The sequence below is a fragment of the Chrysochloris asiatica genome, unplaced genomic scaffold, assembly GCF_000296735.1.
Source record: "Chrysochloris asiatica unplaced genomic scaffold, ChrAsi1.0 scaffold00012, whole genome shotgun sequence".
In the NCBI taxonomy this organism is placed as follows: domain Eukaryota; kingdom Metazoa; phylum Chordata; class Mammalia; order Afrosoricida; family Chrysochloridae; genus Chrysochloris; species Chrysochloris asiatica.
Genome location: NW_006408530.1, coordinates 32,832,883 through 32,852,408, shown reverse-complemented (window position 1 = coordinate 32,852,408; position 19,526 = coordinate 32,832,883). Strand labels below are relative to the sequence as shown.

Genomic DNA, 19,526 nt, shown 5'->3' with positions numbered 1-19,526 from the left:
AAAAAATAGAGCTGGGGAAGTAGTTAATCTTACATTTCAGAAACAGAGGGCCTTAGGAACATCAAGGGAGAAGAGCACAAGCAGAATGCGGGACCCTATCCAGAGAAGCAGTGACACCAGAGATGGAGGCAGAGATGAGGACCTGGAGAGAGGGAGCAGCTGAGGACTCTAGATTCATGGGAAAAGAGGGACTAAGAGATGGCGGCCAGGAGGCAGACTTGAAGAATGTGCCCTTTTGTTGTTTAAATTATTATATATTCCTGAGTGTTTTTGTGTACCTCCCACACACACACACACACACAAAAAAAAACACACCCAGAGGGAATACAAGCAAATACTACTGAATGATGATGCACGCACGGAGGAGATTGTAATCATTGCAATGAAACGATGAGTGTAAAACCAATGTTCTCCCATGTAAACTATCTCTCAATTTACAATAACAACTTTAAAAAAAGATGAACAACAGGCATAACCTGGCAGCAACACAGCTTCTCTCGTCAGTAGGGGATAAAACAAAGGCCACGGTTCTTCATAGGAGAGCGTTAACTCAGCCATTTCCTCTTATTACCCCCTCTACATACACTCCCTCACTGGAACAGCCAGCCATAGAGAAAATAAAGATGGGAGCTCAGAGTACCTCTTATAGCAGCTGGCCTTCACAGGTGTCCAAGCCAGCCTGACTTCCACGTTCTTTCTCATTGGATGTTTACTCAGAGAGTCAAAGATCAAGTATTCAGCTCATCTTGGTCACATTCATTTTTCAAGTCCCCAAGGGAATTGGGATAATCAGAGAGCCCACTTTCATGGGATTAGTTAAGTACTGGGTGCCCAGTGCTTACCTGGGAAGTATCAGATACTACTTACCTGGGAAGTATCAGATATTTTTTTAACAAGCCTGTATGTCTTTGTCTCCAGATTTCCATATTCTGGTAGAATATTCCAAATTAACAGGATTGTTCATGTGACAACAGGTTGGAGCACAAGGATTGCATAGGAGCCCTCATCACCAGAGAGTCTTGGGCCACCCAAGTGGTTAATGTGCTTGGCTGCTAACTGAAAGGTTGGAGGTTTGAGTTTACCCAGAAGCACCTCATAAGAAAGGCCTGGTAATCTACTTTTGTAAAGAGTGGCCGTTCAAAGCCCTGTGGAGCACAGTTCTACTCTGCACTCACGGAATCACCATGTATCAGAGCTGACTTGAGAACACCTACACTCCAAGAACCAGTTCCCAACTGTACTATATAAACAGGATATTGATTTCACTCAACAATTAAGAAAGCATGCGGAGGCATTGAGTATGCTTCTTGTCATTAGCTAAACAATAAACAAAAAAGCAGAGATTTTATGAGGATCATGTTGTTTATATTATGCTTAGTAGAATGAATTTTTTAAAAAGATTTACCTTAAACTATTCAATAAACACTTTATGAATTTCTTCCCTCCCAAAGGTAAGAAAGTACTCTTAAAATCTCAACAAGAAAGAAGGAAGTGTTATGTGTTTGTTCTCACATTCCAGAAACAAACAAGTACCAAGAGTTTAAATAACATTCCCAAGGTCAAGAACACATACATTAGAATAGCAAATACTCAACCTTGATCCACTAACCTCCATCTTTGATAAACACTCAAACAAAAACAAAGTCTGCTGCCATGAGTTGTTAGTTGTGGGTGGGTTAATTCAAACTCCCGCAATCCATGTATGCAAAGTTTGTTGGCGGTGTTATTAAGTCTTATCAAGTCATAGAAACACCATATAGGGTTTGCAAGGTGAGTTTGAATCACCAACCTTGTAATTAATGGCCCAGTGCTTATCCTACAGTACCACACCAGGACTCTATATGCTAGAGGACTCCAGAGTAGACTGGGAGCGGGGTCAGGAAGAGTGAACATGCTTCTTTCCCTGGCACTTTCTCTCCTTCCCTACCTCTTTCTTCTTTGTTACCTTAACCCAGAGGACACAATATTAGCCACCATCAGATTCATCCAGGCCAATGGATACGTGTTGCAAGGATTGTAAGTGAGTTCACTGCCATTCAGTAAAGTGTGGAGAAGTTCAAGACTGGAGGTGCATTCTTCTGTGAGACAGTCTCTCTGGGCTGCATTTCCTCTACCAGAAAATGCAGAATTGTGTTAGCTTTTATTGAAGACAGATTCTTAGGTGTCAAATTCAGTAATATTCCAGATGCAACCCAAAGAACAAAAAGAGCCCCCAAACAGCTGTCAAGAGGTGGGGCTCCATTAGTCATGTGTCTCTGACACTGATATGTGTGGTCTGGAGGGAAGGCATTTCACATTTTTTTAATCTGAGGATCCGGTTCTGTTTTTCAAGATGGCGGTGATCCTCATACCTCGACCTCTTTCAGAAACTCTGTGATGGTCCGGTGAGACAACCAGCTGAATGGTGCTTTCTGACATGGAAAATCAGGGAGGCATAACAGATGCTTACAGACACATCATATCCTGACAAAATCCAAGGCTTCCACAATGAAGACTAGAGTGCCAATTACAGATTCTTGTGCAATTTTTTCCTAGGTAACATTTGAACTAAGAAACAAATCACACTGCATGCAGGAGACTGAGCCCTGGTGTGGTTCTGTAAGTAACGCACTGGACTGCAAACAGCAAGGTTGGCAGTTTGAACCCATCAGTCACTCTCTGAAACACTGTACATGGTCACTATGAGTCAGAACAGTAACATGCAAGAGACTAAATGCATACGTAATCCATTCTCCAAGAGGTTTGAAACGTTACTACTTTCAAGAGCCCGAGCTGCCAGCAGGCGCTTCCTGGGTGTTTCTGTCAATGCATGACAGTCACATTTCAGCAAAAGCTCCTCTTACTATCTGAGTCTGGTGACAGTTGTTATATTTAGCTCACTATTTACATTTTCTCCCTTTTATCAGACACTTGGTTGGTTTCTTATTGCTCTATTTATACCTCTACTTTTGAGTGTTGCTATCAGGTGCTGAATGTATGGGTGACAGACAGACAGGAACATAAAGCCTTGCTTCTTAGCAACTCAAATACTTCTCCTGTATGGATCTGGGCAGGATTCCTATCTGTACTGACAATGGGAAGTCCTTTATAGCCAAGCTCAGTATCCAGACACACTTAAACTGTATGTACCTTAATTAGCTTTGTCATATGTGTATACCAATGAAATCATCACCAAGATAATATTTCTGTCACCCCTAAGAGTTTCCGCATGTCCCCTTATAATCTTTACTTCTACCCACATCCTTGGAGTCCTGGTGTGGCACTATAGGATAAGCACTGGACCACAAAGTCTGTTGGAATCACAGGCTGGTGGTTCAAAACTTACCAGCCACTCCTTGGAAACGCTATACAGGCTTGCTATGAGTTGGAACCTACTAGACAGCACTTAACAACAACAACCCACATGCTCAGGCAACTACTATCTGCTTTCTGTTACGATTGTTGTTGCTGTTGTTAAGTGCCAGCACTGGGTTCTAACTCATAGTAATCCTGTATAGGGTTTCCCAAGAGCAGTTGGTAGGTTTGAACAGCCGACCTTGTGGTTTGCAGCCCAGTAGATTACTTTGTATTTACAATATTATAAACAAAACAATGTGGAGTCTCTTTTTGGTCTTTCATTTTTGCACAGCTTAATTATTTTGAGATCATGCGTGTTGTCGCATACATCAATGGAGTCTTTTTAAATTATTATTATTACTAAATAGACTCCTGGTGTGGTTCTGTAAGATAAGCACTGAACTGTGAACCATAAGGTTAGCGGTTCAAGCCCACCAGCTGCTCCTCAGAAACACTGTACAGGGTCACTATGAGTCAGAATAGACTCAACTGCACTGAACAACAACAAAATATCCCATTGTATAGATATATGATATTTTGTTTACTTAATTACTTGTTGATGGTTTACTTGAGCTGTTTCCACTGTTTGATTATTAGAAACAATACTGCAATAAACCTTTGTGGAAGAGTCCTTGTGTAAACAAATTATTTTCATTTCTTTTGGGTAAATACCTAGTAATTGAATGACTAGGTCATATGGTAAATGTATATTTAATTTTTTAAGGAACTACCAAACTGTTTTCAAAGTGGTTGTATGTACCATGTTACTCTCATCATCAGTGTGCAAAAGTTCTAGATACTCCACACATTTTAGTTTAATTAGTTTTTAATTTTAGACATTCCTGGTGTGGTGCTGTAGGAAAAGCATTGGACTGCTAGCCACAAGGTTGGTAGCTAAAACCTACCAGCTGATCCTTACAAACCGATACAGGGTCTTGGTGAGTCATAACGTACTTGACAGCACATAACAACATAATGGGTATGTGGGAATGCAGTCACTCAGCAGGATAAACATTGGACTTTGAACCACAAAGTCGGTGGTTTGAGCCCACCAACTGTTCTATAGGAAAAAAAAAAGTGAGGTTTTCTGCCTCCACAAAGATGTACAGCCTCAGAAACCCTACACAGGGTAGCTATGAGTATGAGTTAGCTCAGCAGCACTTAACAACAATGATGGACAAGTAGTAGTATCTTGCTGTTGTTGTTAAGTACCACTGAGTCAGTTCTGACCCATAGCAACCCTGTATAGGGTTTCTGAGGAGCAGCTGGTGAGCTTGAACAGCCAACCTTGCAGTTCAAACAGCTTTGCAGTCTGGCGCATTAACCCACAGCGCCACACCAGAACCCCACTGGTATCTTAGGGTGATTTTAATTTGTAATTCCCTGATGACAAATACTACAGAGCATCTTTACATTCATTCATTGACTATCATGTCTTGTGAATTAATCTGTCTAAATCCTTTGTCTATTTCCTTATTCAGTTGTTTGTCTTTTAGTCGAGCTGTAATTGCTCTTTGTACATTCTGGATACACATATATCCTTTGTTTGATTTTTTTTTTTTTTAAATAGTATATTTGGGAGAGCTAAGATTTTTAATTAAATGAAGTCTAATCTATCAATGCTTTCTTTTATTCTTTATCCTTTGGGTGCTGCATCGAAGAAAACTTTGCCAATCCCAAGGTTACAAAGATTTTCTCTTAGGTTTTCTTCTAAAGGTTTTCTAGTTGTAGGCTTTATATTGAAGTTTATGATGCATTTTTTTGAGTTATTTTTATGTAAAGGTTAATGTCCATGTTTTCCTTATGAATACCCAGTTGATTCAGCACCATCTGTGAAGAGACCCCTATCTCACACAGACTTATCTTGGCACTTTTGTTGAAAACCAGCAGGCCAGATGTGTGCAGGTGTCTTTCTGGACCCTTCTCATTGAACACAAATAGGGCTCAGTTCTCTTCTGCCTAGAAGTGGTAGGTCCTTGACTCTAAAGCTACAGAAGAGACTAGTCTTCTGACGATAGAGTTTTTCTGTTTGAAATTACATAGGTGGGACCACTAGTCACCTGTCATCTGCCTTTCTCTGGCCTGAGACAGTGATAGGTTGTGATAGGCTATAGGTGTTGAGGCTCTTGATAACGCATGATTGATTTTTAAGAACTATTAGCCAATACAACTCCTGGTGTGACACTGTGGGTTAATGCGTTGGACTTCAAGGTCGTCGGTTTACGCTCACCAGCCACTCTTCAGAAATCCTATACAGGGTTGCTATGAGTCAGAAATGACTCGACAGCACTTAACAATAACAACAACAATTCCCAAATAAAATTCAGCTGCATTTTCCTCATGTCACACTGAAAGGGAAGTCTTTCTGTTGCTGCAGGTGGATCCAAGAATGACAGGTTATGGCCCTAGGAGCCTGTGTCATTACCTGACCCAAGCTGAAGGAAGCACCCTGAAGATATTTCCTGAACAGCTAGCTCATTGTGGTCTAAACTTCCAGAACTTAAAACACAGAGTCCACCATCTCCCTTAGATGCAGCAGGACTATCAACCAGTAATCGCTCAGTATTATATGCTAAACTCATTCCTACATCCTTTGTTTTCCTAAAAGTCCTAAGAAGGAGCCCCACCACCACCACTAAAGTAGTGGATTACAAACTGGGCTGCTCACAGCAAGGTCAGCAACTCAAATCTACCAGCCACTCTTCAGGAGAAAGATCAGGCTTTCTGCTCCCATAAAGATTGAGAGCTTCCAAAAGCCTATACAATGGTACCGACTCGATGGCATGTAACCACTTCCACCAACAGTCCTAAAAAAGAAGTGTCATTTTATTTCCATTTTACAAAGCAAGAAAACTAAAGCAGAGAGAGGTACAATGACTTGCTCTAGGCTCCCTGGAGAGGGGACATCATATAGCAGAGGGTCATTAGAGATCAAAGGAGGAAGACCCCCAAGGAGATGGATGGACACAGTGGTGGCAGCAGTGTGCTCAAGAGTCACAACAACTGTAGACATGGCCCAGGACCAGGCAGTGCTTCCTTCTGTTGTGCGTAGGGTGGGGATGACTGGGAACTCACCTACAGCACCTAACAACATCAACAACAGGTTTCCCCAGGTAGGAAGTGTCAGAGTTTGAAGTTATCTCTCTGACTTCAGTTCCCACATCCTGAGTCTCAAGGCCACACAGTCTCAGGTACTCCATCATACAAAGAGAATCCTTGAGAAGCCAAACCCCTTAGATGAGACACTTGCTTCAGAAGACCTTAAACTAATAGGGAGAGTCACTTACCCAGCTCCAATCCTTACTGCCCAGCCCCGATTGCCCCTCATTTCCTTCTTTTAATAGACTTAGGATCAACACTGGACTATGAACCACAAGATCAGCAGTTCAAACTCCCCAGTTGCTCCTTGGAAACTCTATACAGGAGCACTTAGCAACAACACATTCCAACTGGACCCTACATAGGGCTTCTGAAACTGTCAATCTTTAATGGAACAGAATGTCTCCTCTTCCACATTTGGTGGATTTGAACTATTGATCTTGAGTTTAGCAGCCCAATGCATCATCCATGAGGGTACCAGGGTTCCTTGTGAATAGACTTATAGTTCAGGTTTTCACAGAGCATGCTCAGTGTTAACTAAGAGAGAGCCCCATAGTTGGTAACCGAAGACTGTAGGAGTGCAACACTATCTCCCTCCAGGGCATGGGAGCAGGAACCCCTCTTGCCTGCCCCCCAGGCCAGAGGACACCACAGTGAAGCATCAAAACAGCCACTACAGGACCTTTAGGCCCACACCAGAGGGAAAACTGAGGTGTTCAGCCTGACAACACTTCAGGCCACAAGTTGAGGTAATTTTGATTAGCAATTCACAAAACACAACAAACCAGAGCTTCAAGAACAGCAGCCACCAGAACGTTCCTGTCCTCTAATGCCAACCATTGAAAAGAAATTGCCTACTTGATCCTTACCACAAACTCATGAGGTGAGTGTTCTCTTGGTTTTAAACACGAGGAAGCACAGGATCAGAGAGGCTCTGTGACTTGTCACACAGATAAGAGACAGAGAGGCGAGTCACCCATCAAGCAGACCTGTTAACTAAGCTCCAAGTCCCCATCCCTCCAACCATACTGAATAGCTTTTGTAAAGCATTTCCTTTCATGTGACCCCCTCCACCCCATGTCCTCCCTCCCCCAGCTTATTCTACCCTGTTCACATTACTTCCTGGTTTCTCAACAGACAGAAGAGTGGGTAGCACACTTTGGTTGGTGGCACACTTTGGTTGGTGGTACACCTTGGTTGATGGCACAGAGTTCAGTGGGCTGTGTTGTAAAGGGTGGTGGTCCAGACATACACACCTCTGCTCCCTGGGATAACCCATGGCAGCATGCCCTTCTAGAGAATGAGGAGGAGACACAAGATCACACAGGCCTGTAGTATAAGGAGCAAGACAGGACTAGAGACAAGAGCTCAAGTCCAGGCTCTGCCACCAGCCAGCTGGCAACCAGTGTGCACCCCAGTGTACTCACCAAAAAGGAGAAACAGCAGACCACTAACCCTTCTTACCTAGGAGGTATATGTGTATGAGGAGTGGGTGTTATAAGCAGAAAGAGACCGGTACTCCTTTTTAAGCAATCCACAGACATAAGGCAAAATGCTACACAGCACTGGCTCCTTTTTCCTCCTGACTTCAGACAGCAGCACATATTTTTTAAAACACTGCCTCCAAGTCAATTCCAACTCACAGTGACCCTGTACAATTCCTCCCTAGTGGTTCTGCCACAGAGAGGCTGGTAGGTTTGAACTATCAACCTTTCAGCTCATATGCAGATTCTGTTGCTCAAGGAGACCCATGCAAACTGTGAAGGAACTGGCCTGGGCCATTTACTCCTGAGGTTCTAGTAGTAGACTCACATTCTAAGGCCCCCCGGAAAGTCAGGCTACCCTGCTTTCTCCAGCAAAAATGCCAAGGGGAGGTCAACCCCAACAAGGCTTAGAACCAGCCAATTTCATGGTTGAGAAATTTCTAACTGTACACATTTCTTACTCAAAACTCACCAATTCTGGCAGTTTTTCACTCTCAGAATTGTGCAGTAAAAGCCAGGAAGATGCTGTTCCAACAGAATGTGACAGAAATCACATGTACAACTAAAGACTGCCTATGAGGGAAAGGGAGAAGGAAACTTGGACACACTGACAACCCATCTCCTTGGTTTGGGCCAGAAGGATCCAACTCCCAGCCACAGGTCATATGCAGCTGAGGCAAGCTACGCTTGACCTACCTGAAATTGTCCACCTACCCCAACCAGGAAGGAGCTCTGGTAGCACAGTGGTTATGAATCGGGTTGTGAACTGCAGCAGCAGTTCGTAACTACCAGCTGCTCTGCAGGAGAAAGATGAGGCTTTTTGCTCTCGTAAAGATTTACAGCCTCAGAAACCCTGTTCAGGGTCGCTATGGGTCGGAACCGACTCAACAACACATAACAACAACCCCAAACAGGAGTCCTGGTGCGGTGTTATAGGATCAGCACTGGACTGCTCTAACCGCAAGGTCGGTGGTTCAAACCTCTACAGAGTTTATATGAGTCAGAAACAACTTGATGGCACTTAACAACACACCCAACCAGAGTTGCTTTATATTTTGAATTAGTTGCTGATTTATTTCACCTTAACTATAGGTTTCCATGTTCTCTAAAATACTGGCAGATCAGACAACTCTCTGTGCATCCACAGTATACATGTTGGAACAGGCCAGATGACCTTTGTCCAGGCAGCCAGTCTCCAGCTGCCACCGACACAGCCAGTTTCAGGCCTGGTTTCTGCAGGCATATGATTGGTGACTCCTAGTTCAGATAAAGAGATGAAGCATTTTTGATTACTGTAGGACAGGGAGTAGGGTGTCAGGAACAGACAGAGGAATCTGGAGGCCCTCTAAAGGCTGCTGGATGGAAACAGGGAAGGCTGTTTCCACAGGACCGTCCTCTGGCTGGAAGGCTTTTTTGCTCATCCTCCATAACTCTAAGGTCATATTTAGAAAAACAAAAACAACAACAACAGAAAAACACTTGCTGACAGTCAATTCCAAGTCATAACAACCCTGAGTGTGTCTGAATAGAACTGTGCCCCATACGTTTTTTAGTGGTTGATTTTACAGAAATAAAACACCAGGCTTTTCTTCTAATAAGCCTCTGTTGTTGTTAAGCGCTATCGAGTCTGTTCCGACTCCTAGTGACCCTGTATAGGATTTCCAAGGAACAGCTGATGGGTTTGAACTGTCAACTGTGGATTAGCAGTCCAGTGTTGGTCCTACAGCACCATACCAGGAGTCCAAATATATATATATATATATATATATATAAAATATAAAGGAGCTCTGGTAGAGTAGTGGTTATGAATCAGGCTGCTAACCTGAAGGTCGGCAGTTTGAAACTAACAGCTGTTCCATGGAAGACAGATGAGGCTTTCTGCTCCCGTAAAGATTTACAGGCTCAGAAATTCTGTACAGGGTCACTATGAGTCAGAACCAACTCCACGGCACATAACCACCACCAACAACCATATATATATATGTTGTCTAGTGCCTTTGAGTCAGTTCTGACTCAGTGACCCTATACAGGGCAGCTTCCAAGGAGCAGCTGAGGGGTTTAAACTGCCATTTATAGCATTGTTGTTGTGGTTCAATGTCCAGTGCTGATATACAGCACCACCGTCCATTAGCGGCTAAGTGTGTTAACCATTTGTACCCTGAAGTCATTAGAAACATCAGCTCTACATTCAGAGTTTGGACCAGATGACCAGAAAGCATTGTGGTTCATAAATCTCACTTTACAGCTTATACAAGATGCAGTGGGTGTGGGCTTTCTTGGACTGGGACAAACCAGTCCAAACCCACAGCCATGGAGCCCATTCCGACACATAACAACCCTACAGTTGTTAAGTGCTGACAAGTTGGTTCCAATTCATAGCGACCCTGTATTGGGCTTCCAAGGTACAACTAGTGAGTCTGAATTGTCGATCTTGCAGTTAGCAGTCCAGTGCTTATCCTACAGCACCACACCAGGATTCCATAGCAACCGTATAGGACAGGGTAATAGTGTTTCTAAGGCTATACATCATTATGGAAGCAGACTGCTTCATCGCTGTCCTGAGGAGCAGCTGGTATGTTTGAACCAACAATTTTTTGGTTAACAACCTGACCCACTGAGCCACCAGAGCTCCGTAGAATCGAGCCAGTCTTAGTGAAAACCAGAGAGCTCTTCATCATCTCCAAACCTAAGTTCAGGCTTCTTCTTTTACGAGCTCTTTGCACCTGTAGGATAAGAGACTGTTCTCAGTTGAAAGTGTTTCAGCTGTGGAGAAAAAGCAAGCAGGACTTTGCAGGGGTCCTGAGCATATTTACCAACTGTGTAGGTTAGACCTGCTGAAAACTGACTTTTAGTGTCTACGTAACCCACCAGCCACTCCTCGGAAACCCTACACAGGGTTTCCTCTCACCCAGAGGGCCATGTAGTCAGACATATCTTACTATGAAATTGCATCCTCAAGTTTCTACATCCAAATTCCAGTGGTGCCAGTAAATTCAATGTGAATAGATTTATGTGTTGAATTGAATGAAGCACAAAAGAAAAATAATTCTTATCACAGTAATCATTGAAAGGATGCAGATCAACAGATGCAAATAACACAGAATGGGTCACTGTTATAGAAACACAATCATGTTTATCTCCACACACTCGTAAAAACATGCATCTGGTTTTTAAAATAGAAAAGAAAAAAAACTCTCAAGAAATGGACACAGAGCTCAGTACCCACTCACTATTTCCAGGGTTTCCAGAGAAAGCCCAGAGCTTTTCTCTGCTGCATCATTGACATTCCTCACTTGAGTTCTTCTACGACCTTCCAAAAACGCTGTTTATTCTCTCTCAACCCTCCCAACTCCCCACAGTAAACCTGTCAAGAGAGGCAGTGTGGGAGCTGGTACCACTAGAGAGATGATGGAAGAAGAATCAGGAGCTTACCACTTCTGGAAGCAGCCTAGTAGAGAGGTCATGGAGAGCTTTGACCACTATACATATGGACGACAGAAGGAATATCACCCCCAAGATGACACAGGCTCTGCAAAGAAACAAAACATCAAGAATCTTAACTGGGAGAATGCCACATTGCTGAAGAGTTGGCACAGTGACAGTGACAATGACATGGCCAGGGCACTGAGATCCAACTGCAATCTGCCACACTCCTCCAGTGACCACCCAGTTTTAGGACCAACACTGAGTCATTCCTGGAGAACAACATCCAAAGTCAATCTCCCAAGTGAGAGGCTCACCAGCCTCCATGCCCTACAGCAGCACATAGGTACTACCCAGGGAAGGGTCTGCGAGACATGATATCCATCACCCCTGCCTGGCAGCACCACATCCCAACCCTCCTCCAGATGGAGGGTGTGAGCTCAATAGGTAAGCACGGATGCTCTGGCTTGAGACATCCCATCTCTACCACTTGGCATACTGTTGAATGGGAATAACAGTTTCTACATGAATATGAAATGAGGTGAGTGCAGAGCACAGAAAGTACCCCACTAATATTAGCTCCAACACAGGAAAAGAAAAATCTACTGGGATGTCTCTTTCTGATCGGGCACAATAAACCAGAAAACCAAGCTAGTTACCATAGTCGATTTTGACACATGAGGACTCCGTGTGTGTCAGAGTAGAACTGTGCTCATAGGGTTTCCAATGGCTGGTTTTTTGGAAGTGCCTTTATTCCAAGGCACCTCTTGATAGACGGGAGGTTCTAACCTTTCAGTAAGCAGCAGAGCACCTCAACCTTTTATATCACCCAGTAGGTCTGTGACCTGATGAGCACTTTTGTATTTTCCCAACGGTGATAAGGAGGAATGATTTGATGCTGAGAAAAGAAACAAAGGTTTATGGCAAGAGAGAGTGAGTCTCAAAAGGAAATAAGGACAGGGAAGGAAGGATGAGGTCAAATAAGACACCTGTCACCAGAGGAGGTGGGGATATTTTAAGGATGGGCCTAAGGGTGCAGCTAGAGGACTCACACCTGGGATATGGCCAAAGACTTTGGCTGGGGCTAGCAAGAAAGTCTATGGGATTCGGGACATGGGGGACATCTGTGGCCACTTGGGTACAATAAACAGCAGGAGATGAAAGAGAGATGAGAAAATAAAGGTACACATAGAAAATGGTGTGAATTAAACCAAAGTCATGGAATCAATTCTGACTCCCAGTGACCCTTTAGGACAGGGCAGAACTGTTCCTTAGGGTTTCTGAGACGATAAATCTTTATGGGAACAGACAGCTTCCGACCTCATCTTTCTCCTGATGAGCAGATGGTAGGATCAAATAGCTGACCTTGTAGTTAGCAGCCCAAAGCTTAAGTCACTACACCATCAGGGATCCTTGATGTTAATAATACAAGGGTTAATCACACAAAATACCAAATGCGGAAAAGGAAAAGAGAAAGGAAAGATGGACAAAGGAAAACAAAAGAATGACTGCAGTCAGGTCTCAGGCATTCCAGTCTCAGTCTGGTGTCTGTCTCCAACATCTGGCTGGATTCTCAGCCTCTACCTGAGCCCTGGAGTGGCGCTGTAGGATAAGCACTGAGCTACAATCCACAAGGTGGGCTGTACCCTACCAACAGCTTCTTGGAAACCCTATACAGGCTTGCTGTGAGTCAAAACTGACTCAATGGCACTTACCAACAACTCCTATGCTTCAAGGATTCAAGCCATTTACAGCATTGTTGTTGTTGCTGTCGCTGTTGTTAAGTACCGTGGAGTCGGTTCCGACTCATAGTGACCCTGTACTGGGTTTCCGAGGCTGTAAATCTTAATGGGAGCAGAATGCCTCATCTTTCTCCCATGGAACTGCTGGTAGTTTCGAACTGCTGGCCTTGAGGTTGGCAGCCCGACTCATAACCTCTACACTTTATAGCATTACCCTGAATAAATCGCCTTAGAGGTCAACATGCATTCACATTAAGAACATCATATAATCTAAAATCAAATAAAAACTACTTCTCACTACCCATCTGGGATTCCTTGTTCTGGACTAATAGCGTGGCCCCAAACTGTCCACCTAACTTCAGAGAGGTACTTTACTCTCTGCATGTCACACACCTGTGGTCAAACACAATGCCCCAATACTATAAGTCAGAATCAAAACAGAAGAGGAAGGTGACTTGGAGTCAAATCTTAGGCATCTAATCCTCATTCTAGTTGTAGTTTTTGTTCTTCCTAAGAGACTTAAAGGCAAAAGAATACCCCCTTTCACAGAACACAGGGATCCGTGGGTGGTGCAAACAATTAAGGCACTTCGCTGCTAACCAGAAGGCTAGAGGTTTGGATCCACCTAGAGTTTCCTTGGAAAAAGCCCTGGAAATCTGCTTCCAAAACACCAGTGTTTGAAAACCCTATGGAACACAGTTCTACTATGCCACACATAAGGTCACCATGGTTTGGAATCTGCTCAGAGGCAACTGCTTTTGGTTCATACAACATGGAAAGGGAGGGAAAGGTAATGGGTTGTGAATCTCTGAACAGACCTGAACATAAAGGAGCTCTGGCCTTATAAACCAAATGGATTACCTGTCCTGGGTATCACACATGCTATTCATCCATATATGAGCCTTGACAGAAGAAACATGCACTCAAGTGGGAGGAAAAAGCATGTAGGTACTACAGATACTGAAGCAGAAGTGAAGAACACGAAGCATTGAGCCTGGTGCAGGTCATCAACAGTCCTGACTAGCCATCAGTGGGGACAGCAACCAAGGGTGTCCTCACCAAGGGGCAGGCTGCATTCACTGGGAGGGCCCTTTTGCCAGCAGATACTGGGGCCAGAGCAGGATTCCCAGGACATAAAGGAGCAAACCCCCCTGAGCAACTGGTCTGTGAGCACTGATTGGGGCCTGGTGGAAGACAGTCCGGGTTGCCTGAGCTGCACAGCGCTGTTACCTGGGAATAAATGGGACAATGCATGGTCTCGATATAGAAGAGGTGCTGTGAGTTAATGCACTGGACTACAAAGTTGTTTTGTACCACAAAGTTGGCGGTTCAAACTCATCAGCCGCTCTTCAGAAACCCTGTACAGGGTTGCTATGAGTTGGAACCGATTCCATGGCACTTCATAACAACAACAACAAGGTAAAGGAGGCCTTCAAGATATGCTTTCTGGAGTATTTTTCCCAATTCACAAAGCACCTGAGACTCTGTCTTTGATCGACCTTTCTAGCTATTTCAACCACCATTCAAATGCCTTTCAACCCTGGTAACACTTGCATTCACCTAGGGACTGTTTTAAAACATTGCCTGGAAAGCAGTCTAATAAAACATTACCAGAAAGAATCTTTAATGGTGAGACTGTTGTTGTGAAGCACCTCAAGTCTTTTTGACTCATGATGACCTTGAATAAGGTTTCTAAGGGGAAGGTGATGGGTTGGGAAGTCCAATATTTATCCTACAACATCACAACAGGATTCTACTTGGTGAGCCTAGGCATCAATATTTTTGAAAGCCTTCATATCCCATGCACAATGGATGGAGGATCCTTGGCCTACTCCCAGGCCAGGACCTGTCTTAGGAGGTTTCCGATGTGAAGTAGAAAGCACGGGACTTTTGTGGAAAAGAGCAGGGTGGTAACAGTCATTCCAGTTGGTGGAGAAGGCACAGGGTCTAACTACCTGAGAAGTGTATTGTTTCACTGGCAACCTCCACCTCCTGAGAAAGGAGCAATTAGACCTAGAGGCAACAGATCATCCACCCTCACCTGACCCCTATCTCCAGACTCTCCTGAGGAGAGTGGAGGGGCATAAGCACTGGGTCTTCTTATTGGCAGCAAAGAAACTGCAAGAAATGCTGGAGGCATGGAATATCTCTTTCAGCAAACCACCGCAGATATGCCTCTACACAGCCAAAAAGTGGATTTGGATTTTGTTGGCATCATTTAAGGAGGCAGGTATAAATGATACCATGACTTCCTTGCATAATTACTTGCTTAAAGCAAACCCAACCCAACCCACTGCCATGGAGTTGATGCCGATTCACAGAGCCCCTCCACAATACAGAGCAGATTGCTCCTTAGTGTTTCCAAGGCTGTAAACCTTTATAGGAGTGGACAGGCTCATCTTTCTCCCAAGGAGCAGCTGGTGGGTTTGAACTGCCAAATTTGGGGCTAGCAGTCCAATGCTCAATACACGTACCACCAGGGATCCTAATTACTTGCTTATAGAGTCCTGGTGTGACTGTAGAATCAGCACTGGCTAACCACAACACCAGCGGTTCAAACTCACCAGCTGCTCCTCGGAAGCCCTGTAAGAGTCATTATGAAACAAAACCAACTCAACAGCACTTAACAACAACAGAACCTTAAAACTACACTACAAAGTCCCTAAGGACAAGATCATAGTTTCTACCTCAGTGTCTATCAATGAGTCAAGAACAGGGCAGACACTCAATGTGCATCTGTACAATGAACATCATTATGGACTGGTTAATTATTCAGTAACTAAATGGAGAGAGGGGCATGGTGATTCCGTGGGAGAACAATCACCTTCCATGTGGGAAACCTGGGTTAGATTCTAACCCAGGTTTCCCACATGGAAGGTGAATGTTCTTTTTTGCTAGTCTGTCTTAGTCTGGAAGCTGCACTGAAACCTGTTCAGCATCATAGCAACACTCAAACCTCTACTGATAGATGGGTGGTGGCTTCACCAGACTAAGACAGATTAGCAAAAAAGACTTGTGGATCTACTTTTGTAAATCAGCCAATGAAATCCTCATGGAGTTCACCGATCTGATTTGTAACCAGTTATGGGGATGATATAGGAACAGACAGCATTTCATTCCATTCTGCATGGGGTTGCCTGAGTCAGGGCTGATTCCTGGCAGACATAAACAATAGGTGATTTGTAAGTTTCCCTCCAACGAGTTTAAGAGGACTTCCACTGCTTACCAATGGGGTGGTAAAGGAAAGAGACTCCTAACACTATATTCAGATGATCATGAAATAGCTCACACATAAAACTCTGAAAGATAATGAAAATCAACAGAAGCTTGTGATTAGTTTATTAAGAAGAATTTTACAGAACTGTAATCAAGTTTATTCACAAATATGATATCTAGGAATATTTTAAACTCATAAATGAATATGTGTTTTTAAACACCAATTCCATCGCTTTTTAAATGTTGTGGTAAGTTCAAAACCAATAGGTACCGTTCCTTCCAGAACTTTGAATTGACTTGAAATCAATCAGGCATAGCCAACAAAGTGAAATCAGACCTGAATTTTAAAAATTGGGGCAAAGCAGAACGATAACCAGATTGGAAAAGATGATGGGTCCATGCCCTAGAATGGGAGACTCAGAAGAGCATAGTGAGTGCTCTCTGAAACCTGATGCAGGAGACCGGGTTAATTCCAGGACCTTGGACAACAGCACACACTCAGAGTGGCCCAGTTAGCCACCATCTTTGAAAAGAAGACTGTTGATTCTGACTCAGCTGATCAATAATGTGCTGCTCCTTTTTCCTTAGAGGGAGATTACGTTTCTAGCTGGGGGTTGGCCTATAATTTTCTCATTTCCTTTCACCCCCATTTTACAAATTTGGATTTGTTCTGGTTTTGCTTCATTGGCCGTGACTGAACTGTAAAGAACTCATTTACATCCTTCAGCACTGCTAGGCCTATGTGTCTGTCAGAGCTGCCTAAGAGCCCAAAGCAGCTATTATTAGCAGAGGGTGTGATGCTATTTTTTTAATGTTTTATTAATAATATATTGTGTTTACACAGCAGCTTTCTCCTCAGGCACTCAGAGCTCTGCACATTGGATCATAAATCCCTTGGAGGCCAACGACCAGACCTGGATTTTGTTTTTCTGTCATTTTATGGGAGTGGGGAGGGTGGGAAGAGGCATGTTTCATAAACACAAGTAATCAAAATGGGATCCATGAACTAGGAAGCTTGCCCAAGGTCACCCAAGGAGTTTGAAGTCCACTCAAAAATAGAATCCTGGTCTCCCAACTCCAGCCCAGTACCCAGCCCTGGTCAACTAATGAGCCACCTGAAGGCAGGGACATTTGCATCATATTCTCACACGACTTCTGCCCTGGGACTGTAGTTGGTAGTTGTCTCAGATACAGTTGTCTCAGGGTCAGAAGCTGACACTCAAATGCGGCTGATTCTGAATCTACAAGTGCTGCTCCTTCCAAGATCCTGTGTGTGTGTGTGTGTGTGTGTGCACCATTAGCACACTTTGACCTCCATCAACTGAGGCTGGCAAGTGAAGAAGAGGGCCTGAGACACGTGGGCCTGACACTACTGAGGAACAAGGTCACTAACATGAACACAGACCCTTTCTTCTTCCTTCGCAAACCAGAAAACAAAACCCATTACCAACGACGTCATGTTTGTCAGAACTGCACTCCACAGAGTTTTCAATAGCTGTGACCTTACAGAAGTAGATCACCAGGACTTTTGCTCCATGGAACTGGGCAGATGTGGGTTGTTAACCTTTTGGTTAGTAAATGAGCACAAACCACCCAAACCCAAGAAGGAGAACTTTATGAGTCAAAAAAGGCAGTGAATGCCACCACTTTCACCATACCCCCAAGTCATCCCAGATTGAATCTGAACCGAAATTCCCATTGGAGTAGAGGGTTTCAAAGTGTGGTCTCCAGAACAGCAGCAAATTCACTTGGGAAATTATTAGAAACACAAATTATAAAGATCTCCACCCCTGCCTACACCAGATCTATTAATCATAAACTCTAGGGGTGGGCTCCAGCAATCTGATGCACATTCAAGTCTGGGAACCACTGCTCTGGTTTTGCCAAAGACATCGTTAAAGTCTGAAAGACAGTTGGTAAAATCCAAATGAATGGTTAAAGCCACTAGAACCTCCTTTTCTTCTGTGAATGGGTGCAAATTGCTAATTGGGCACAGCATTGTAAATCTTTCAATTTTCTAGTATGCCCAGGGCTACGGAGTCAATTCCAACTCATAGGGTTTCTGAGACTGGGACTCTTCATGAGCACAGATAACCTCATGTTTTTCCTGAAGAGTGGCTAGTGGGTTTGAACTGCCAACCTTGTGGTTAGCAGCCCAATACCTAACCCACAGTGCCACTAGGCCTCCTTCAATCTCCTAGCGTTGTTAAGTGTCATTGAATTAGTTCCTACTCTAGCAACCCTGTGTAGGATTTCCGAGGCTGTAAATCTTTACAGGAGCAGAAAGCCTCATCTTCTGTGGAGCAACTGGTGTAGTGTAACTACACTACCAGAGTTCCTAGGATCTCATAGTTGTTGTTGTTGTTAAGTGCTGTCAAGATGGTTCCAATTTATACCAACCTTGATAGGGTTTCTGAGGTGCAACTGGTGGGTTTGAACTAGCAACCTTGTGGTTAACAGTCCAGAGATCTTACAGCACCAGGATCTCCTAGTTGTTGTTGTTGTGAAGTGCTATCGATTCGATTCCAACCCATAGCAATTCTGTATAGGGTTTTCAAGGAGCAGCTGGTGAGCTTGAACCACCGACCTTGAAGTTCAAACATCTTTGCTGTCTGACGCATTAGCCCACAGTGCCACACCAGGTTTTGAACTGGCAAACTTGTGGTTAACAGTCCAGTGCTTATCTTACAGCACCAGGATCTTCTAGTAGCGATCATTAATTTTTGTCTCTGATACTGTCTCAAGCAAACCCTACTGACAGACACGCTCACATCCAAAACAATGTGAGATTGCAAGTTTGGTCCCTTGTCAATTCTTGTTAAGTGCCATGGAGTCAGTTCCAACCCATCACAGAAATAAAGTCTAAGTCTCAGCTTCCCAGCTCAAAGTCACTGCCATCGTATCCAAAAAGCTAAGTAAGAGCAGCTTCTTCTAATCCTACCTTTATTTATGGGCAGACTTAAAATACACAATGGCTTTGGTAATTAACTCATTCAGTCCACATCTTAACATATAATTGTTTTATTTATCATCCTTCACATTACTCTCCAAAGCATTTGTAGTCTGCGACATTGTTCAAATACAAAGCAAATAATGAAAAAGAAAAGACAGACAAGTGTCGAGCCCACACTAAGAGTTTATGGACGCACAATTGCTCTTGTAGTTTTATTCTAGCTAAGCCCTCCCTCCCTCAATGTATTATTGTTGTTGTCAGGTGCCATCGAGT

At 43.7% G+C, this 19,526-nt stretch overlaps 1 protein-coding gene across 1 annotated transcript in view; it reads right to left on the bottom strand.

The window, feature by feature from the left end:
- TMEM163 (transmembrane protein 163) overlaps positions 1 to 19,526 on the bottom strand; it is a 295,491-nt gene that overhangs the window by 38,158 nt on the left and 237,807 nt on the right. The window contains exon 5 of the mRNA XM_006834587.1: positions 11,352 to 11,448. Coding sequence (XP_006834650.1) covers positions 11,352 to 11,448 — 97 coding nt within the window. The remainder of the gene's footprint in view (positions 1 to 11,351; positions 11,449 to 19,526) is intronic.